At 44.1% G+C, this 23,438-nt stretch overlaps 1 protein-coding gene across 1 annotated transcript in view; it reads left to right on the top strand.

The window, feature by feature from the left end:
• Positions 1-23,080, top strand: part of LOC124606517 (thioredoxin domain-containing protein 3 homolog) — a 155,977-nt gene extending 132,897 nt beyond the window's left edge. Inside the window, exons 9-11 of the mRNA XM_047138501.1 lie at positions 374-517; positions 4,686-4,828; positions 22,774-23,080. Of these exons, the coding sequence (XP_046994457.1) occupies positions 374-517; positions 4,686-4,828; positions 22,774-23,080 (594 nt within the window). The remainder of the gene's footprint in view (positions 1-373; positions 518-4,685; positions 4,829-22,773) is intronic.
• The last annotated feature ends 358 nt before the right edge of the window (positions 23,081-23,438 follow it).

Genomic DNA, 23,438 nt, shown 5'->3' with positions numbered 1-23,438 from the left:
GCATGGATGTGTGTGTTTGTCCTCAGGATAATTTAGGTTAAGTAGTGTGTAAGCTTAGGGACTTACGACCTTAGCAGTTAAGTCCCATTAGATTTCACACACATTTGCACTTTTTTTTTGTTAAGTCCCATAGTGCTCAGAGCCATTTGAACCATTTTTTACATGTGGTATTCGAAATAAGCAAAATTTCATTATTTGCTGCCCTCTGTGGTGTTGCACTTTTAATGGTCAATAGTGTATTAAGCGTGAAAGACGGCTTTGCACGTGAAATTCTCGATTATCAGCTATTTACTAGAAATATATAGATTATTAAAAAAGAAAAATCAAGAAGGCGTAGTCGATCTCTGATGGTGACGGCTGGTGTGTACCGCAGCTGTGGGGCGAGGAGGCGGCAGCGGCGGCGGCGGAGGGTGCAGTGAGGTGCGTGGTGGACGTGGTGGAGGTGCCGCCACCGGGGGCAGAGGAGGCGGCCGAGGGCGAGGAGGAGGCGGCGGAGCCACCCCCAGCGCCCGCCCCCGCGCCCGAGCCGCCCCCGGGCGACGCGGACGCCGACTCGCCCCCGCTGTCGCCCCCGGCAGACGCGCTGGAGCCCGTCGTGCGCGCCGTCTACGGCGAGACAGACGAGGGCGCCAGCCCGGACAGGTAGGCGCCAGCCAGCGTCACCATACACTTCACCCGTAAGCCGTCGGCACACGGGACGTGCTGTCGAACGTTAACGTTGAGCGTACCAAGTTCAACGTGCTGCTGAACGCTCAGGAACGATGCGACCTGTGCATTCGGTACGTGGCCACAACGTGGAATACGTGATCGTAACGCACTCCATCGGCAGTTGAGGGGTGTTTATAGTCCATAAATCACACTGTTTGCTCATCGGGCGCGCGTAAAATTCCCACGTTAGCTCTGTTAAAACGCACATTTCCTCCATCGTCCACAAAAGGGAAAGTACCGTGTCCAATCAATAAAGACACTAGCTTATAAAAGTTCCATTACAAACAGTGCAGTACAAATTTGGAATACTTCTCCGCATAAGATAAACATTATTTCATCATTCCCAAGATTAGGTTTACTTGATCACTGTTACTACCCAGTAGCAGAATCATTCTAACATGTGAATTACGAAGCGTAAAAGAAAAAGAAGTAAAATATTTTTATACAAGTAGCGCAAGCTGTCCTGTAGATTAAGCCAGACGAACAAAGTCAAAAAAAGGTGAATATATATTTACATAACATCAAATATTGTACCATATACTTACATTAAAGTAATAATAAAGTATCAGAACCTAATAAATACGCGAATGTTAGGGAAAAATTAATGGAAGTGTTAGGATACGAACCACCACCCCAACAAAGACTCACTGCTAGACAGAGACGCTACTCATTACGCTAAACCAACAATAGGCTACTCGTACTTAACCATATTGTGTTACGCTTTGCTAAAAACGTTAATCGTAGATAATTGTGTTACTAATTGAAATTTAATTACAACAAATTGTACCAGTAACAATACGTTTTGGATGGATCTTCAGTGTGTCGCTGCCTTCAAATAGCCTACTCATAATACGCAAGTTACAATAATTCTTTTGTCACGAATACGATGTTTCTCATTATTTTATTGGAAAGAATCACACAACTAACAACGCGTTCTCCAGTGATTCTCAATTTGCTGGTGCTCAGAAACGGCATATATATATATAGGCTTGAAATGAATGCCAATATGGCGCCTCACAACTCTGTGCTGAAGGGAGACGGCGTGCGTGAGACGTAGGTGCCGTTGTGCCATCCCATTGGTCAACGCTCAGACGCACGCTCAGAATATCTGACATGCCCTATATTGCTCTGCACGTACCGAAAGACTCCCGAACGTGCTATTCCACGCTATGACGTCAGAAACTCGGAGAGCTCAACGCTCAACGTTCGAATGCACGGTCCGTGTGCCGACGGCTTTACCCCGCACGTGTGTAGTCTTCTTGAGCGAATGGGAGACCGATTTTGCTCGTTGGATGGTCGGCTGGGTCTGACCACCCTACAGCCGACCCCCGCGCCACCTCACCCAACAAACTGTATCGTGTGTAGCGTTGTCGTGCCAACCGCCCGACAAAAGTTCGTCTTCTGTCACTGGGTGCGGGAACGAACACTCTTCAAATATCCAAAATATGACGTAAAGCGAAGCGGCTGAAACTTTGGCGACAGAGTTTCTGGAGAAGTTCTAAGACAACAAATGTTTACGCCACACGTCGTGCGAGGAGTGCAGCAATAGAGATGTGAGAAATAAAGCATCTCTTCCATTTTTATTAGTTGTTGGATGGTTGGTTGATTCGTGGAAGGGGGCCATACATCGAGGTCATCGGCCCCCATCGGATTAGGGAAGGTTGGGGAAGGAAGTCGGCCGTGCCCTTTCACAGGAACCATCCCGTCCTTTTACCTGAAGCGATTTAGGAAAATCAAGGAAAACCTAAATCGTGAAGGCAGGACGTGGGTTTGAACCGTCGTCCTCCCGAATGCAAGTCCGGTGTGCTAGCTACTGCGCCTTTTCGCTCGGTAATGCATTATGGTTTCACCTCACCTGTCAGTGAAAGACATAAATTTTATGATTATAAGCCAGTCGACTGCCCCTATTTCGGTTTTTAGGTGATATAATAGACAGTCAAATGAAAATGAGACAGACTGAAAGAAAGTGAGTTAACTGCTTATTATTTCAAAAGTAATCGTCGTAACTATTAATATATTTATCCCACTGTGAGACAAGTAGGTCAAGGCCCACATGAAAAAATGTTAGTACTCGGGCGTGCACTTCTTCTTCCGAAGCAAATCGTCGGCCACGAACGTCTTTTTTCAGGGCACCAAAAATATGGAAAAAATGGGGAAAGGTCGGAACTGTATGGCCGGCCGTTGTGGCCGAGCGGTTCTAGGCGCTTCTGTCCGGAACCGCGCTGCTGTTTGTGGAACAACTGACACCCGTGGCCGACTTCTGTCGCCGAGCGGTTCTAGGCGCTTCAGTCCGGAACCGCGCTGCAGCTACGGTCGCAGGTTCGAATCCTGCCTCAGGCATGGATGTGTGTGAGATCCTTAGGTTGGTTGGTTGGTTGGTTTGGGGAAGGAGACCAGACAGCGTGGTCATCGGTCTCATCGGATTAGGGAAGGATTGGGAAGGAAGTCGGCTGTGCCCTTTCAGAGGAACCATCCCGGCATTTGCCTGGAGTGATTTAGGGAAATCACGGAAAACCTAAATCAGGATGGCCGGACGCGGGATTGAACCGTCGTCCTCCCGAATGCGAGTCCAGTGTCTAACCACTGCGCCACTCCGCTCGGTATCCTTAGGTTAGTTTAAGTAGTTCTAAGTCTAGGGGAGTGATGACCTCAGATGTTAAGTCCCATAGTGCTCAGAGCCATTTGCAGCCAGCTGCACCCAGTGTGCTCGTCAGTGTTAGTAGGGCCCTCTCCACGTCGCGGTCAAGACCCCCTGCCAAACATACTGAGTGCGCACTGGTATTCTTTCCTGTCCTGTCTGCTATTCCCCGGGGCTCCATTGCCCACCCAACGTTGGAGCTTCCAATCACTAGCATAACCGCCCTCTGCAGTTGTCTAAACCGCGCAGGAAAATCGGCCGCTGGCACAACAAGAGAGGCACCTCGTGCTGGATCACAAGTATTATCAACACTGGGTAGCACCTCGTACCTGTTGCTACGGTGTAAGGAGCCAGCTTTGCGGCCCATTCCCTCTTTCGCTTTCCGCCCAGTGACTTGCGAACACGCTACCTTCCGCCGTTCACTCAGGAGTGAAGATGGACCGGTCAGATGTCGCGTATCAGAAGACGCAGCGACAACCTGGTCACCAGCGGATTCCAACCCTCCTCGGCACCCTGATGTCGCCCCAACTTTGAGCAGTAGGCCCAAGCCTGTGGACTGTAGCCAACACTGCCTCCAGCTGTTTACCGACAGCAGCCATTTCTCATTCTGTCCGTTCACAGCAAGCACAGTCCTTATCCATACCATAATGTATAAAAGAAACTGAATTAGATCTCTTAGAGCCATTTGAACCATTTTTTTTGACACCCGTGCTTGTGCCTGTATTGTGGAGCGAGTCACTGAAGGATACCTGTTCTCTTGCCGCACGATTCTTCGATCCTGTCGCCTCATTGTCTCCCTGGTCGCTCCAGACCCTGTAAGTCGCACGTGGGTGCCATCTCGTGTCCACTGCTCCAAACATCGTCTGACGGAACACCCTGAACGATCGACCTGGAGAACCACAGGTCGTGTCGACAAGCCTGGAGTTCTCGTGCAGACGATTAGGCCCACCTGGAATCCTGCAACTACTAGTGTCCTCCTCGAGTGGGGGTGTGATCGTCACGTGTCCACTCTGCGCTGTTTAATTAGGACCCCTGCACGATTGCGGCGCCACTGCAAAATGTTTGAGCATGCGCATTCGCACCGAACTTGGGTCTGCAAAGTTTTGTGTTTACACCTTTCTTCCTCTGTGTATTAGGGCTGGCACGTTTCACAGTGAAGAATAATCGCCATCCTGTGTGCAGCCCGGCGGCGCGCTTCCCCACGGTGTGGGCGCCGCGCACTGCGCACGCGCGCGCGTTGGCGACGTCGCTGCTGCTGCCGGAGCTGGCGGACCGGCTGCTGGGGCCGCCGCCGCCCCCGCCGCCCCCGCGCGCCGTCCTCGTCTTCGACGCCGGCAAGGCCAAGGAGCTGGCCGACGCGCTCGCCGAGCACCGCGAGCTCGTGCTGCGCCGCGCATACTTCGACGCCTCCGAGCCCGACGAGGCGTCGCGAGTCGCCGACACCGACGAAGACTACCAGGCCGCCGCCGCCGCCAAGCCGCAGTCAGTCTCCTCCAGTCTCTGTTCTCTGATTAGAATAGATTAGGTTAGATTAGTACTTGTTCCATAGATCATGAATACGACACTTCGTAATGATGTTGAACGTGTCAGGTTAATAAAAGGTGTCTGTCTATACAAGATATTACATTAGACAAAATATTACATGACACTCAATATTTTTAATTTGTTTTGTGGGGGTTGGGAAATTACCCACTTACTATACCCAAAAATTCATCTAATGAGTAGAAGGACTTGCCATCAAGAAATTCTTTTAATTTCCTTTTAAATGCTATATGGGCTATCTCTCAGATTTTTGATGCTGTTAGGTTAGTGACCAAAGACTTTTGAGGCAGCATAATTTACCCCCTTCTGAATCAAAGTTAGATTTAACCTTTAGTAGTGAAGATCATCCTTTCTCCTAGTGTTGTAGCCATGTACACCGCTATTACTTTTGAATTCGTTCGCATTGTTAATAACAAATTTCATAAGTGAATATATACATATTGTGAGGCTACAGTGAAGATTTCTAGCTCTTTAATTAAGTGTCTGCAGGATGATCTTGGATGAGCTCCAGCAGTTATTCTGATTACACGCTTTTGTGCAATGAACACTCTTTTACTCAATGATGAGTTACCTCAGAATATGATGCCATACGAAAGCAGAGAATGAAAATAGGCGTGGTAAGCTAATTTACTGAGATGTATATCGCCAAAATTTGCAATGACTCTAATAGCAAAAGTAGCTGAACTCAAACGTTTCAGCAGATCCTCAGTGTGATTTTTCCAGTTCAAACCCTCATCAATGCATACACCTAGAAATTTTGAATATGCTACCTTAGCTACCGATTTCTGATCGAAGTCTACATTTATCAAAGAGGTCATTCCATTTACTGTGCGGAACTGTATATACTGTGTTTTGTCAAAGTTTAATGAGAGCCTATTTGCAGAGAACCACTTAATGATTTTCTGAAAAAATTGGCCGGCCGCGGTGGTCCAGCGGTTCTAGGCGCTCAGTCCGGAACCGCGGGACTGCTACGGTCGCAGGTTCGAATCCTGCCTCGGGCATGGATGTGTGTGATGTCCTTAGGTTAGTTAGGTTTAAGTAGTTCTAAGTTCTAGGGGACTGATGATCACAGATGTTAAGTCCCATAGTGCTCAGAGCCATTTTTTTTGAAAAAATCGTTTACAATTTCACCAGTTAATTCTTGTCTGTCGGGTGTGATAGCTATACTTGTATCATCGGCAAAAAGTACCATCTTTGCATCTTCGTGAATATAGAACGGCAAGTCATTAATATATGTTAAGAACAGCAGAGGACCCAAGACCGAACACTACGGCACCCCATTCTTGATTGTTGCCCAGTTTGAGAAATCGCCAGTTTTTTGCATATTATGTGAACTGTTTATTTCAACTGTATGCACTTTTCCAGTTAGGTATGATGTAAACCATTTGAGCACTGTCCCATTCATACCACAGTACTTCAGCTTATCTAGGAGTATTCCATGATTTACACAATCAAAAGCCTTTCATAGATCACAAAAAATCCCAACGGGTGACGTCCGGTTACTTAGAGCATTTAATATTTCATTAGTGAAAGTATATATAGCATTTTCCGTTGAAAAACCCTTCTGGAAACCAAACTGCCATTTTGTTAAAACTTTATTTTTACAAAGGTGTAAAGCTATTCTACAATACATTACTTTTTCAACAATTTTGGATAAGGCAGTCAGACGAGAGATTGGGCGGTAGTTGTTGACATCAGATGTATCCCCTTTTTTATGCAGTGGTTTAACAGTTGCATACTTCAGTCTATCTGGGAAAATACCCTGCTTCAGAGAGCTATTACATATGTGGCTCAGAATCCCACTTATTTCTTGGGAACAAGCTTTTATTATCCTGCTGGAAATGCCATCAATCCCATGTGAGCTTTTATTCTTGAGAGAGTTTATTATCTTCCTAATTTCAGATGGAGAGGTGGGTGGAATTTCAGTTGTATCAAATGGTGTGGGTAAGGCCTCTTCCATTAACTGCCTTGCTTCTTCTAATGAACATTTAGATCCTATTTTCTCTACAACATTTAAAAAATTATTATTCAAAATGTTTTCGACTTCCGGTTTGTTGTTTCCATTCGCTTTGATGGTGATGCCGTCATCCTGTACTCTTGGTTGTCCTGTCTCCTTTGTAATAGTATTGCTCTCTCTCCCGCAGCTGTTGGTGTTGTGGTCTTCAGTCCGAAGACTGCTTTGATGAATCTCTCCACACCATTGTGTCCAGAACAAGCCTCTTCTTCTCTGAATAACTGTTTCATTCATTTTAACCCACTTACTACAGGATAGTCCATTCATAGTGACGGGGCCAAATATCTCACGAAATAAGCGTCAAACGAGAAAACTACAAAGAACGAAACTCGTGTAGCTTGAAGGGGGAAACCAAATGGCGCTATGGTTGGCCCACTAGATGGCGCTGCCATAGGTCAAACGGATATCAACTGCGTTTTTTTAAAAATAGGAACCCCATTTCTATTACCTATTCGTGTAGTACGTAAAGAAATATGAATCTTTTAGTTGGACCATTTTTTTCGCTTTGTCATAGATGGGGCTGTAATAGTCACAAACGTATCAGTGCGTGGTATCACGTAACATTCCGCCAGTGCGAACGGTATTTGCTTCGTGATACATTACCCGTGTTAAAATCGACCGTTTACCAATTGCGGAAAAGGTCGATATCGTATTGACGTATGGCTATTGTGATCATAATGCCCAATAGCCGTGTGCTGCTCGGTATCCTGGACGACATCATCCAAGTGTCCGGGCCGGTCGCCGGATAGTTACGTTATTTAAGGAAACAGGAATTGTTCATCCACATGTGAAACGTCAACCACAACCTGCAACAAATGACGGTGTCCAAGTAGGTGTTTCGCTGCTGTCGCGGCTAATCCGCACATCAGTAGCAGATAAATTGCGCTAGAATCGGGAATCTAAAAAATGTCGGTGTTGAGAATGCTACATCAACATCGATTGCACCCGTACCTTATTTGTATGCACCAGGAATTGCATGGCGACGACATTGAACGTCGTGTACAGTTCTGCCACTGGGCACAAGTGAAATTACGGGACGATGACAGATTTTTTGCACGCGTTCTATTTAGCGACGAAGCGTCATTCACCAACAGCGGTAACGTAAACTGGCATAATATGCACTATTGGGCGAGTGGAACATCAGCGACCTTGGCGGGTTAATGTATGGTACGGCATTATGGGAGGAAGGATAATTGGCCCCCATTTTATAGATGGCAATCTAAATGGTGCAATGTATGCTGATTTCCTACGTAATGTTCTACCGATGTTACTACAAGGTTTTTCACTGCATGAGATGAACTTCCAACATGATGGATGTCCGGCACATAGCTCGCGTGCGGTTGAAGCAGTATTGAATAGCAAATTTCGTGACAGTTGGATTGGTCGTCGAAACACCATACCATGGCCCGCACGTTCACCGGATCTGACTCCCCGGATTTCTTTCTGTAGGGAAAGTTGAAGGATATTTGCTATCGCGATCCACCGACAACGCCTGACAACATGCGTCAGCGCATTGTCAATGCATGTGCGAACATTACGGAAGGCGAACTACTCGCTGTTGAGAGGAATGTCGTTACACGTATTGCCAAATTCATTGAGGTTGACGGACATCATTTTGAGAATTTATTGCATTAATGTGCTATTTACAGGTAACCACGCTGTAACAGCATGCGTTCTCAGAAATGATAAGTTCAGAAAGGTACATGTATCAAATTGCAACAACCGTACCTACTTTCTGTATTTTAATTTAAAAAACCTACCTGTTATCAACTGTTCTTCCTAATTTGTGAGCCAATGTTTACGACTATTACAGCGCCATCTATCACAAAGCGAAAAAATAGGTACTACACGAATATGTAATAAAAATGGGGGTTCCTATTTTTGAAAAACGCAGTTGATATCCGTTTGACCTATGGCAGCGCCATCTAGCGTTCCAACCATAGCGCCATCTGGTTTTCCCCTTCCAGCTAGACAAGTTTCGTTCTTTGTAGTCTTTTCGTTTGACGCTTATCACGTGAGATATTTGGCCCGGTCACGATCAATGGACCACCCTCTATATTCTGCCCTTGGTCCCCATCAACAACTCTGTTCCCACCATTATCAAACACGGGACTGCTATTTTTGTAGTTCTAAGCCGAACAGTGTAAGCTGTACAGTGCACCTTTGAAGAAAGAAAAAATAGCTTCATGTAACAGCCATTATGCCACGGCATATCTAAAGCATAACATCTGATTCTGGTGACGTGACCTCGAATGGTACATGGTGGAGAAAAAAAACCAATAACAAGACCAGAGTAGGATAGGGGACATCGAATCGATCGAAATTTGCAAGTTAACCGTGGGTCAGAAATGCATGGTTTTGGAATCATGACCATAAAATGTGGTCCAATCAGTAACAAGTAGGTGGAATTGTATACATTTAAACTAACTTTCCCCACCTAATACCTTGCTGAAACCTGTTATCCTATAATATACTGTTCCTAATTACACTACTGGCCATTAAAATTGCTACACCAAGAAGAAATGCAGATGTTACACGGTTATTCATTGGACAAATATATTATACTAGAACTGACATGTGATTACATTTTAAACGCAATTTGGGCGCATAGATCCTGAGAAATCAGTGCCCAGAACAACCACCTCTGGCCGTAATAAAGGTCTTGATACGCCTGGGCATTGAGTCAAACAGAGCTTGAATGGCGTTTACAGGTACAGCTGCCCATCCAGCTTCAAAACGATACCACAGGTCATCAAGAGTAGTGACTAGCGTATTGTGACGAGCCAGTTGCTCGCCCATCATTGACCAGACGTTTTCAGTTGGTGACAGATCTGGAGAATGTGCTGGCCAGGGCAGCAGTCGAACATTTTCTGTATACAGAAAGGCCTGTACAGGACCTGCAACATGCTATCGTGCATTATCCTGCTAAAATGTAGGGTTTCACAGGATCGAATGGAGGGTAGAGCCATAGAGCCACGGGTCTTAACACATGTCAAATGTAACGTCCACTGTTCAAAGTGCCGTCAATGCGAACAAGAGGTGACCGAGACGTGTAACCAATGGCACCCCATACCATCACACTGGGTGATACGCCAGTATGGCGATGACGAATACACGCTTCCAATGTGCGTTCACCGCGATGTCGCCAAACACGGATGCGACCATCATGATGCTGTAAACAGAATCTACATTCATCCGAAAAAATGACGTTTTGCCATTCGTGCACCCAGGTTCGTCGTTGAGTACACCATCGCAGGCGGTCCCGTCTGTGATGCAGCGTCAAGGGTAACCGCAGCCATGGTCTCCGAGCTGATAGTCCATGCTGCTGCAAACGTCGTCGAACTGTTCGTGCAGATGGTTGTTGTCCTGCAAACATCCCCATCTGTTGAATCAGGGATCGAGACGTGGCTGCACGACCCGTTACAGCCATGCGGATAAGATGCCTGTCATCTCGACTGCTAGTGATACGAGGCCGTTGGGATCCACTTCGGCGTTCCATATTACCCTCCTGAACTCACAGATTCCATATTCTGCTAACAGTCACTGGATCTCGACCAACGCGAGCAGCAATGTCCCGATACGATAAACCGCAATCGCGATAGGCTAGAATCCGATCTTTATCAAAGTCTGAAACGTGATGGTACGCATTTCTCCTCCTTACACGAGGCATCGCAAGAAAGTTTCACCAGGCAACGCCGGTCAACTGCTGTTTGTGTATGAGAAATCGGTTGGAAACTTTCCTCATGTCAGCACGTTGTAGGTGGCGCCACCGGCGTCAACCTTGTGTGAATGCTCTGGAAAGCTAATCATTTGCATATCACAACATCTTCTTCCTGTCGGTTAAATTTCGCGTCTGTAGCACGTCATCTAGCAATTTTAATGGCCAGTAGTGTATCTTCTGTCCTTGGTCCCCATCAACAATTCTGTCCCCTCCATTATCAAACTGGTGACTGCTATTTTTGTAGTTCTAAGACGAACTGTGTAAGTTGTACATTGTAACTTTGAAGAAAGAAAAAAATAGCTTCATAAAACAGCCATTATGCTACGACATTTCTGAAGCATAGCGTCTGATGGTAGGGGCGTGACCTCGGATGGTACGTGGTGGAGAAAAATAGCCCGATAACAGGACCAGAGCAGGGTAGGGGACATCGAATCGAGCGAAATTTGCAAGTTAACCGTGGGTCAGAAATGCACCACTGTGGAACCATGGCCATAAAATGTGGTCCAATCAGTAACAAGTAGGCGGAATTGTGTACATTTAAACTAACTTTTCCCGCCTAACACCTTGCTGAAACCTGTTGTGCTAAAATATACTGTTCCTAACTACATTTTCTGCAGATAATGGTTCAGCTGAATCATCAGCACCAGGAAAACTTTAAATGTCCATCCATGAGATGTTATATCAGATACTAATTTTCTGTGATGTTTATTGTGTAAAGCTTGACTATTACAGGGTGTTTCAAAAATGACCGGTATATTTGAAACGGAAATAAAAACTAAACGAGCAGCGATAGAAATGCACCGTTTGTTGCACTATGCTTGGGACAACAGTACATTTTCAGGCAGACAAACTTTCGAAATTACAGTAGTTACAATTTTCAACAACAGATGGCGCTGCGGTCTGGGAAACTCTATAGTACGATATTTTCCACATATCCACCATGCGTAGCAATAATATGGCGTAGTCTCTGAATGAAATTACCCGAAACCTTTGACAACGTGTCTGGCGGAATGGCTTCACATACAGATGAGATGTACTGCATCAGCTGTTCAATTGTTTCTGGATTCTGGCGGTACACCTGGTCTTTCAAGTGTCCCCACAGAAAGAAGTCACAGGGGTTCATGTCTTGCGAATAGGGAGGCCAATCCACGCCGCCTCCTGTATGTTTCGGATAGCCCAAAGCAATCACACGATCATCGAAATATTCATTCAGGAAATTAAAGACGTCGGCCGTGCGATGTGGCCGGGCACCATCTTGCATAAACCACGAGGTGTTCGCAGTGTCATCTAAGGCAGTTTGTACCGCCACAAATTCACGAAGAATGTCCAGATAGCGTGATGCAGTAATCGTTTCGGATCTGAAAAATGGGCCAATGATTCCTTTGGAAGAAATGGCGGCCCAGACCAGTACTTTTTGAGGATGCAGGGATGATGGGACTGCAACATGGGGCTTTTCGGTTGCCCATATGTGCCAGTTCTGTTTATTGACGAAGCCGTCCAGGTAAAAATAAGCTTCGTCAGTAAACCAAATGCTGCCCACATGCATATCGCCGTCATCAATCCTGTGCACTATATCGTTAGCGAATGTCTCTCTTGCAGCAATGGTAGCGGCGCTGAGGGGTTGCCGCGTTTGAATTTTGTATGGATAGAGGTGTAAACTCTGGCGCATGAGACGATATGTGGACGTTGGCGTCATTTGGACCGCAGCTGCAACACGGCGAACGGAAACCCGAGGCCGCTGTTGGATCACCTGCTGCACTAGCTGTGCGTTGCCCTCTGTGGTTGCCGTACACGGTCGCCCTGCCTTTCCAGCACGTTCATCCGTCACGTTCCCAGTCCGTTGAAAATTTTCAAACAGATCCTTTATTGTATCGCTTTTCGGTCCTTTGGTTACATTAAACCTCCGTTGAAAACTTCGTCTTGTTGCAACAACACTGTGTTCTAGGCGGTGGAATTCCAACACCAGAAAAATCCTCTGTTCTAAGGAATAAACCATGTTGTCTACAGCACACTTGCACGTTGTGAACAGCACACGCTTACAGCAGAAAGACGATGTACAGAATGGCGCACCCACAGACTGCATTGTCTTCTATATCTTTCACATCACTTGCAGCGCCATCTGTTGTTGAAAATTGTAACTACTGTAATTTCGAAAGTTTGTCCGCCTGAAAATGTACTGTTGTCCCAAGCATATTGCAACAAACGGTGTATTTCTATCGCTGCTCGTTTAGTTTTTATTGCCGTTTCAAATATACCGGTCATTTTTGAAACACCCTGTAAATTAACTACTTCATGACCTGTTACTGTTATACGGGTTGACAGCATTGTTTTGAAACGCTAGACTACCTCTTCATCATTTTCCAAGTTCTTCACTGTTCTGCACCGTCAAGTATCTTCTTTTTTCGGCGAGGAAAGAAAATTGTCTCTCTGAAGCGATGGTCCACTGCCATGAAGGTGTTTGGATTATGTTGGATGTCCTTTTGGTTCCAACTCATCCACAATGAGGAGATCCTGAAGGATGTAGAATATGAAAAACACATTACAGTTTTACAAAGAATAAAAGATTTGGTAATATACTGTTCACAGATCCCAAGTGAAATGCTCCTCATGGTTGTGGAGTAAGAAAAATATGAAACATATTTTCAGTCAAAAGCTAACAACAAATATGTACATGTAGAATACACTGACGTGCAGATTATCTCACGCTTATCATATTATTTTAGGCTGTAGCCATGAATAAACAAAGAGATAAATAAGTTTACATTCATCACGTTACTGCACTAAAGATGTACATAACCAGCTTTCACATCATACTCACATTATTTGATATTGGTTATAATTTTTAGATTCCAGTCGATTCAAATAAAAAAATAATCAATGAAGTAGAAAGAGTTGGCCACCAATAAATCCTGTAGGTACCTCTCAAACAGAACCTTATTATTTATTAAACTTTTTATGGCAGCCGGTAACTCATTGAAAATATGTATTCCTGAGTAATGGACACCTTCCTGAACAAAAGCAGGTACCTTTAAATATTTGTTAAGGTTATTCTTATTTCTAGTATTGATTCCATGAAATGTTGATTTGAAAGGGATATATGATTTATGACAAACTTCATCGAAGAGGAAATATATTGGGAAGCTGTAGTTAGTATTTTTCAATTTCTTGAAACGAATTTCGCAGAACTTTCTAGAGTTCACATCATAAGTAATTCGTATTACATTATTCTAGTCTTGGAAAACTTTACCTTGACTTGAAGAGTTACCCCAAAAAATAATCCCAAAGGACGTTATGGAACGAAAGTAAGCAAAGTATGCCAACCGTTTTTGTTTTTATACCACCTCTGACTGACAACATCTGCTGTGCAAATAAAGATTCGTTTAGGCGTTTCACCAATTCTCTGATACGCTCCTTCCAGTTTAATTTATCAGCAAGCTGTAATCCAGAGAATTTAACATAATCAACCAATTGTATCAAACTGTCGTCAGATTTTGAGCATATACTGCCAGGAATTCTCTTACCAGATCTGAACTCCATATAATGTGTTTTTAGTGAAAAAAAGTGGTTAGGAACCATTAATTAATATTCTCTAAAAGTTTATTAAACGATATGTTTAAAACTACGCTTGATTTTCTATGTATTACAATGTTTGCATCACCTGTAAACAAAACAAACTTGGCATCTAGTAATACTGATGGAAGGTCATTAATATACACAAGAGTAAGTATCTTAAAATCGAGATAAGATTGGTGAATGAGTTTGCAGCAATGGTTGTTACACCGTAATATTCTAATTTAATTAAAAGCGTATTGTGATATACGCATCCAAATGCATATGACAAATCACACAATATACGAGCAGCCAGTAACTTATTGCCTAATGAATTAAGTGTATTCCCGCTGTGGGTGTTAACAGGCTTCTCAATATTGGAACTCTTTAGAAATCCAAACTGTGACTTTGACAATGTATTATTTGAAGTCAAATACTTAAGGAGCCACTTGTATAATATCTTTCCTAACGTTTTCGAGAATGCAAACGAATATTGAAACTGGATGGGAGTTTGACTTCATTTCCTTATTTCCTTTCCATAGAGATGCTTAACTTCAGCCAGTCACGAAATATTCCAGTGAAAAATGAATTGGCAGAATACCTTTTAAGTAGTTTTGTTGATAATTTATCATAACTACTATTCATTATTTATTTTTAAGGATTTTATGGTGGACATTACTTTTACTAGTGTAGTGAGGTCCATATTCATACTACTGAAGTTATTTGTAATAGGTGGTCTGATATACTCCATGTCAGCAGCTACTGAACCTGACAACCCCTCTTCTCAGTAAAATTTATGAAATATTTGTCAAAACCCTTCTGCAAGACTGCACTCTTCTGTTATCAATGTAGGATTTAGCCTTCATGATATTTGCTCTTCTTCGTTTTTGTTTTACCAGTATCTTTCTCCCTTATAACCCATATTTCCTTTAGTTTGTTATCTAATGTAACGATCTTTTTCTTGTGCTGTATTTTCTTTGATGTCGGTATAACTATTCTCAATACAGTGGAACCTCGCTTAACAAGCACATCCCATAACGCGCAATTCGCATAACGAGTGAAACAAACTGTAAATAAAAAAAAAAGACAGCTTGACGAGTGATATTTCACTTAACGAGTGACGACGATTTAGTGTGACGTCACCAGCCACCAGCCGTTCACGCGCGGCGGTGGAAACGTTCAACAATATGAACACCATTCATCGTCGGCAGCGACATATGAACAATGTCTTTTGTATGTTCTGCAGTCTGGGTTTAGCGCACTTTATGCTACCATCTTACTGCAGTTTGTGATCACACATGTTTCTAAACTTGTGTTCACACTGTGTTTTTTTGTATGCAAATTTTAATAACCTTCGTACAAATGTCCCCGAAGAAAAAGCCGCAAAAGACGACCATCACAGAAAGAAAATTACCTTAGAAATTAAACATAAAATCTGAAAACTGCGAACGTTGTGTGAGCGTTGCTAATTTAGCATGCACTTACAATCGGTCTACATCACCTATTTGCACTAACCTCAAGAACGTGGACAAGATTAAGGAGACAGATGCCTCAATGAGATTGACTAGAATATCTAAACAACGGTTTCATATTCTGGACGATGTCGAAAGATTGCTCCTTATATGGGTAAATGAAAAACAGTTGCAAGGCGACTCTATTAACGAGAACATCATTTGTGAGAAGGCGAGGATGACTTTCGCCGACCTCGTTAAGAAGACGGCAGGATCATCAGCGAACGGAAAAGTGTTTGAGAGAAGCCGTGGGTGGTTCGAGAAGAGAAGAACTGGCATCCACAGCGTTGTGAGGCATGGAGAAGCAGGTAGCTCCGACACAAAGGCAGCAGAGAACTTCATCATCAAGATGCTCCTAGATTCTGATGGTTATGTGCCGCAACAGATTTTCAGTTGTGATGAGACGGGTGTATTCTGGAAAAAGACGTCGAAGCGTATCTTTATAATAGCAGAGGAGAATGCATTGCCCGGTCACAAGCCAATGAAATACTGTATCACACCGCTATTCTGTACCAATCTAAGCAGCGATTTGAAAATTAAATCGCTGCTTGTTTACCATTCAGAAACTCCGCGAGCCTTCAAGAAGTTTGAAGTCCAGAACAGCAGGTTAAATGTGATGTGGAGGTCGAACAAAAGGGGTTGGGTTAAACATAATCTATTTTGTGAATGGATCATTGACGTGTTCGGTCCTTCAGTGAAACATATTTGCTTGAAATGAATGTGCCACTCCTTGTGTTACTTTTTATGGACAACGTTCCTGCCCATTCTTCAGGCTTGCAAGACCACCTCTCTGAAGAATTCCAATTCATCAAGATCCAATTTCTTCCTCCCAACACCACTCTGTTACCCGAGTCCATGGACCAGCAGATTATTTCTATTATTTCTAATTACGCACTAAAGCACTCTTCGAGCATTATTTTGAGTTGACTGAAGTTACCAATCTCACTCTCAGAGAGTTTTGGAAATATCACTTCAACATCGTTGCCTGTATCATAATGATCGGAAAGGAGTGGGAAACGGTTACCAAGAGAACTCTCACTTCTGTTTGGAAGAAGCTTTGTCCGGAGTGCGTTGTCGAATGTGACTCTAAGGCATTTGAGTCAGTACCTGTAGAGCCTGTAGTCAACGGCATTGTCCCTTTGGCCAAGAGCACGGGGCTAGAAGTGAATAACAATGTATCGATGAGCTTATGGAAGATTATAACCAAGAAACGGTCACCGAAAAGGTTACGGATTTGCAGTGTGCTTCACAGCAGGAAGTTGTGGAGAGGAGTTCTTCAGAGGAGAAGGAGGAAGCAGTAACAGCAAAGCAGCAATCTTCTCGCGCAATAACAGAAATGCTGAAAGCATGGGAATTGATTGCATCGTACATTGAAAATCATCACCCCAGTAAAGCATAGGTTATGCGAGCTACAAATTTATTTGACGATAATGCTGTGTCGCATTTTCGCCAAGTGTTGAAGCGTTGGAAGAATCAATTGACTGTAGATAGCTTCCTAGTAAAAAAGAATTAGTTATGTATCTTGAATAATAAATTACACAATACTGTATGACTAATTTTCTTTGAATAAATGGCATGAATAAGACAAAACTTTTAGTACTTTTTCTGCATGGAACGCATTATCGTATTTTACATTAACGAGTGTTTTGCACTATAAGTAAGGTTCTGGAAGGAATTATGAGCGCTATGCGAGGTTCCATTGTATTTCTTTCCACGAGGTACAGACAGAGAGAGTTTTCTGACTGAAAGATAGAGTTTCCTTTGGTGTCTTAATAGGTACCTTTATTAGTTGAGTAATCCACGGTTTTTTTGTAGACTTTGGTCTAAACTGAATTACTTTTGGGGGTAAAACAGCTTGCAACTAAGGTAAGGGCTTTATAAATAAAAGTGCTGCATTTTCCATTTATGCCATGAGCACTGTATACTTCACTCCAGAGCGTGTTATTGAGGAGTTTCATAAAATAACCAAGTTTTACTTTCCTGGCTACCCTCTTGATCTCTGATTTAGTGGATTTTGCATCCTAATTAGTATTAATATTTAAAAAAACTAACTTCATGTCGTGGTCTGAGAGGCCATTGATTACTGGTTTTATAATATAATTATGTTTTATCGACTTCCCTATGAGGATATTATCAATGGTCCTTGGGAAGTTGAGAAGCTTATAACAGATATTACGTTGAATGATGATGTTACTGACTGCGATAAATTCTCACAGGAAGAGTCTATAAGGAAATCTACATTGTAATCACCAGCAAGTACTTTTTCTTTGTTCTTTACTGTTTCACAGATCAATAGAGCTTAGAGGTGACTTATGAACAGATTAAAATTAACAGCAGGTCCTCAGTATATTCTTAATATTATAAATAATTTTTAACGAAATTCTGTTTCTGTGGCACGTGCTGCTGTAAGCAAAATTTATGAATGCATATGTTCTTAAATTTATGACAATACCTAATGAATGAGGCAATTGCTCCTTTCACCATTTCTGCTGCGCAGAAGTGAGACGCTAGCCCGAGTCCTGTAACACTTAACACCTCTGTACTAGTTTGCCACATGATATTCAGAGAGGCAGATTATGTCAACTGGATTTGGTGGTTATAATTCATCAATGCAAATAATAGTTCATTAATTTTATTCCTTAATCATCGAATGATTTGACGCAGTTAAGTTAGCTGGCACTTCACACTGACTGAGACGTAACTGGGTGGAAGTCAAATTTCTGGTGATTGCTAAAAATTATCTTTCAACAGCTGTTTTTATCGATGCAATATATCAGGATTATGTTGTTTAGCTTCTTTCTCAAACTGAAGGTTTGTTTCAATCCTAGCCACTCTCATAACTTTGTTTCTTCCTGTCCTACCCACCCTAAAAGGTACTGCTCTGACACCTGTAACCACTGTATTTTACCACTCATGACAGATTTCCTGTTACTAGCTCAGCCAGTTTGCTGTTCCCTTTCCTCGTGAGGTAAAGGCCATGACTAATATAATCTCACCTAGGGACAGAATCAACAGGAATCATGCCAGTATGTGACCCTGCACCTTACGTAAGTAGCCATTCCAACTCCAAATTATCTCTCCTGATATAAGTATTCAGATGATGTTGGTCATGACGTTTCAGAACAGGTACAAATTCAATTCTGATATGTCTCGATGGTGGTGCAGTCCTTAGCAGGTCACACTCTATATTGTACCAAGTATCTCTGTCAATTCTATTGTCCGGCCCACCCTCTGTAATCACGGTGCCTTCCTTCATGAAGTCTTTACAAAATGATCTGTCACGTCACCCAGACTAGCACTAGGCGTAAAAAAGTCGGTGGTCTGGTGTTCTGAACCTAGTTCATCCTGTAAAAATTGGTCTACACCTCTAACAAGAGAACAATCGAGCAACAAAACTTTCTTTCTCTTTACTGGCCTTCCTACTTCCTCACTTCTCATTTTACAGCTGAAAGATTGTTGTGCTCTCTCTACACATATAGCTGCTGCAGGCTGATCGATTTCTAACAGAAGCAACAAGCCAAATGTGTTTTTCGCATTCACCATAAAGCTGCCAGATGAAGTTTTATGCCTGTTTCTTTTATTACTTGTTACGATTTCCTACATATCTTTATCGTCCACGTCTTTCATCTGTCCAGATCTTTCCTAACCTTAGCTAATACAGTCTGAAGGACACCTATTCCCAAGCCACTAGTCAATGCTAAAGAAAAAACTACAGCGTCTATCACGCCATATCCAAGAAGTGATAATTATATGGCAAGTCATGCACTTTTCACTCGTGGTAAAATAATAACTTAGTAAGGACAAGTCAAATAAATTACCAATAAACACAAAAATAGTTTCCAAATTTTTGCCTATACGCAGCTGAATGTATACGATTCTGAAAAAGACAACGTAAACGCTAGACTACCTTCAGGAAATACGAACTAAACCGTGAATGGATGTGCTGTTCTTAAATTTATGGAAAGAAAAGGAACAATTAAACTACATTCATTAAGTTTATTGTGCCAAAACGTAAACAACATAGGACTACAACTCGATTTTATAAACTTTTAGATCTTGTCGCAAAGAAAAGAAAAACCCTTTAATAGTAAGTTTGAAATACACTCTGATCCACGAACTTATTGATTAATGTGGACTAGCTAACTGTTACTGCGTTTTAAATAACTTATCTTTTCGAGAGCACAAAACTCACATTTATGGCGCCTGCTGGTAACTTTCAGTTTGGGAAATGTTCAGCATGCCACCTTCTCGCCGCTACAGTACTGCACCCCGCTGCTCCATAAGGCATGAGAATGCCAGTTGCTTCGTTATTTGTATGTGTGTATTCATGGTGACTGCTGCACGCTGCAGCACTCGGCAAGTGCAGTGGCTCACAACTACCACAGCATAACACAATGGCAACTTAGTCGGACGAAACTTCACTGCTAAATTTTGCTGGGTTTGACGTCACCTACGTGCGCTGACATCAGATTATTTTTCTCCATCCTGTATTGTCACTAAAATTTTAATAATAGTTCATACAGAAAATCGTCTGTCGTGTTCTTGTACGAATAAACTTCACAGACTCTCCATGTCCAGTAAGGAGGAGGTCACATGAAGATTGGAGGTAGTGTTCCTGGTGAGAGCAGTGTCAATGAGCGTTGATGTCACGTCAATGAGATTAATCAATTGTTTTTTGGTGGTGCTAGTGTGTTGTTGATAGAACTGATTATCTGGTGGTAGCGGTTGTACTGTTAGCAAGCTGTTGATATTGTCGTCGTAGTTGTCGTCATCGTCGTAGTGGTAGCTCTAGCAGTAGTTAGTTGTTGTTGTTAGAACAGACGTTCTGGTGGTTGTGCTATTGTAACGTTGTTGTAGTTTGGATAGCCGGGATAAGTTGAAGGCAGTGCTAGTGTGTTGGTCGTAGGCGCGGGTCGTGGGTTCCGTTCTGGAGGGTTAACCTCAGTTCATGTGCCACAGATGCCTAGGATGTTAATAATAACAATAAAATGTAAGAATAAAATGTTTAATTTAATAATAATAATAATCTGTTCACATGAGCAGCTAATACGTCGCTTTAACATATCTTCCAAGAAGTTTCAGTTGAGATAAATGTAAATCATTTGAAAAGCAGTCGTCCATAAATGTGTCATCCAATGACCTTAAAGTAATTGGAAGACACATTTATGGGGTACTGCTTTTCAAATAATTTGCATTTGTCTGAACTGAAAGTTGCTATTAATAGCTCTTAAGAGCTCCTCCCAGCTCCTCCCAGCGTAATTCATGACAAAATAGTTCACATAGCCGGACATCTACGTTCAACGGCCACAATATTCCGGCAAGCGACGATGTTGCTTTCATCAGGTGCGCTGACGAACCATTCGCCTGGGTCACTGGTTACTGGTCGCTAGGATGAAAAGCCTCACCTAGACCTGAGATGGCACAAGCTAAATACTTTCGTGGTACTCCTGCTCGCCTTCACAGGTTGATTCAGTGTGCCCTCTCATGCAGAATCGGCAGTAGTTGATCTGAAATCAGAATAAAACGTAACAAATGGTGATGAGCATCCAGATTAGGTCCTCGTTGTTTTGTTATTCCTTTTCCCCTTCTTTGAGGCGCTTCCGAGCTGTTGCTCAGAGGGCTTGTCTGTAGTGGTGGGTTTTTCATCCTTTCTGCTGGTGTTGCAGACCTTCTCGGAAGGTCTCCTCCTCAGCGCCAACAACATACCCCCATTGGGCTGGGGTAAAAACGGCACTGGCACTGATTATGATAAAGGATTGCAGGGAGAGGAATTTGAGCAGCGCCACTTGCTGCGCGGGGGTGGAAGGATAAGGATGATGGAGGATAGGATGTCTACATTGATCGGGAGGGGTGAAAGGATAGGGACTGACGAGATGGGGTTAGGCTTCGTCCTGCAGCGGTTTTTTTTTGGTTGTCAGTCTACTGACTGGTTTGATGCGGCCCGCCACGAATTCCTTTCCTGTGCTAACCTCTTCATCTCAGCGTATGGAGGTCTTATACAGCACTGATCCCACACTGCTCTTGCCTGGGAGATGGAGGCCCGCGGGTGGTTGCGCTGTAACTAGTGCCCTGGGGAGCGACAACGAGTGGGTGGCTTTGTAAGCAGCCTTTGGTGACGTCGCTGGCCCCTGGGGGCGATCGGTATCGGGGGCGCACTGCTGCGTGGCCACTGGCCCCTTTGGGGAGTGGGTGGCTGGAGCAGGAGTTTCTTCTTCTTTTCGTTATTCTGTTCCTCTCCGGGGATCGCCAGCAGTGACCATTGAGGCGTCCGTCTGCATCCCCCGATCTCAGCCCCATGTTGTGGGGGGGAGGAGGGGGGGGGTGGTGGTCTAGGGGCTGGCGTCTTTTTTTTTTTTCTATTGGCGACTCTCAGCTACTCCCGCAGCTGCTGCAGCTGGCGTTGAACTTCTGCCTTTAAGGCAGCCCTCTCTCCAGCCAAAGCAGCTTTGAGAGCGGCCACTGTGTTGTCGGTGGAAATATGCAGCATGGCGCTTGTCACCGTTAACTGAGTCGGCGGCTACGTCTTCGCCTCGGCACATCGCGCTTCCCCCTCTTCGATAAGGGGTAGGGGGGCCTGGATAGCCGCCGGTGCGCCTTGCTCAGTACCACTATGAGCCTCCTCATCTTGACTGGCGACCTGATGATGGCACACCAGATGATGGCATCATCAGTGTTTCATTTAGTACCATACTTGTGAACACACTTCAGCAGACTTGTTGACCACGCAAGCATGTAACTGGGGGAATGTTATTTCTTTCAGTCGCTCCCGCTTCCGTTTGGGAAAGTAAGTTATTATCATTGACAGGCAACAATCGGTAGTTAAGTTTTATCTCTGACTAATATTATCTTTGTTGGTCACGTGTAAACTCGATCACAGGCACTTTACACAGTATCTATGTCGTTCTCGGATGTCCGGCTTGTCAGTTGGCAAGATTCAACATCACTAGCAGCACGTCCGAAGATGTCCAGCGCAGCTCTGGACGAAACGTCAGAAACAAAAAGTTTCTTCGTGATCGACCAGGGGCACACAGCCCGAAGGACTCATCAGCAGCTACGACGTCCAGTTCAATGTGTGCTGTACTGCTGACAGGACGGACAAGCTGGTGGTGGTGGTGGAGGCGACGCGCGGCGACGCGGTGCTGGCGCTGTCGCAGTTCCAGCCGTGCTACATCAGCCCGGGGCCAGAGGAGGGCGCCGTCGACGCCGAGGCCTGGTTCCCGCCCTCCGACGACGAGGACGACGACGAGGAGGAGGGCGGCGGGGGTGGCGGGGGCGGCGGGGGCGGTGACGCCGGGGGCGGAGGTGACGCCGGGGGCGACGGGCAGAAAGCTGATGCTGCTGCCGCTCCCGACGACCAGCAGGAGCAACCGGACCCAGAGGCTGGGGGAGGCGCGTAAGGAGGCCAACCAGTCTCCGCCTTGCAGAGGAGCCGACTCTGCAGCACCGCTTCACAATGACGTTGATGCCTGGTGGTTTGCGCACTCAAGGGCGCGCTTCTTATTACTATTCAAGCATTACTTGAAAAAATACAGCAACCAGCCACTGTTTAAAGACCTTTACTTATGCCGAGACACATTTCTGATTTTCACCTACCTTCCATTGGCTTGAACCGTCAAGATCTTCAATAACACAACGTTCTGCTGCATTTTGAAACCTACAGATACCTTCCATTCCGTAACTTGTAGCTCTTTGTTTTGCATTTACGACGTGTTTGACTGGTATAAGGAGACTGATTTTCTTATCTACCAAAAGTTT

This window comes from Schistocerca americana, chromosome 3 (genome assembly GCF_021461395.2).
Source record: "Schistocerca americana isolate TAMUIC-IGC-003095 chromosome 3, iqSchAmer2.1, whole genome shotgun sequence".
Lineage (NCBI taxonomy): Eukaryota > Metazoa > Arthropoda > Insecta > Orthoptera > Acrididae > Schistocerca > Schistocerca americana.
Note: the sequence above shows the minus strand (reverse complement) of the source record. Positions and strands in the feature narration are given on the sequence as shown.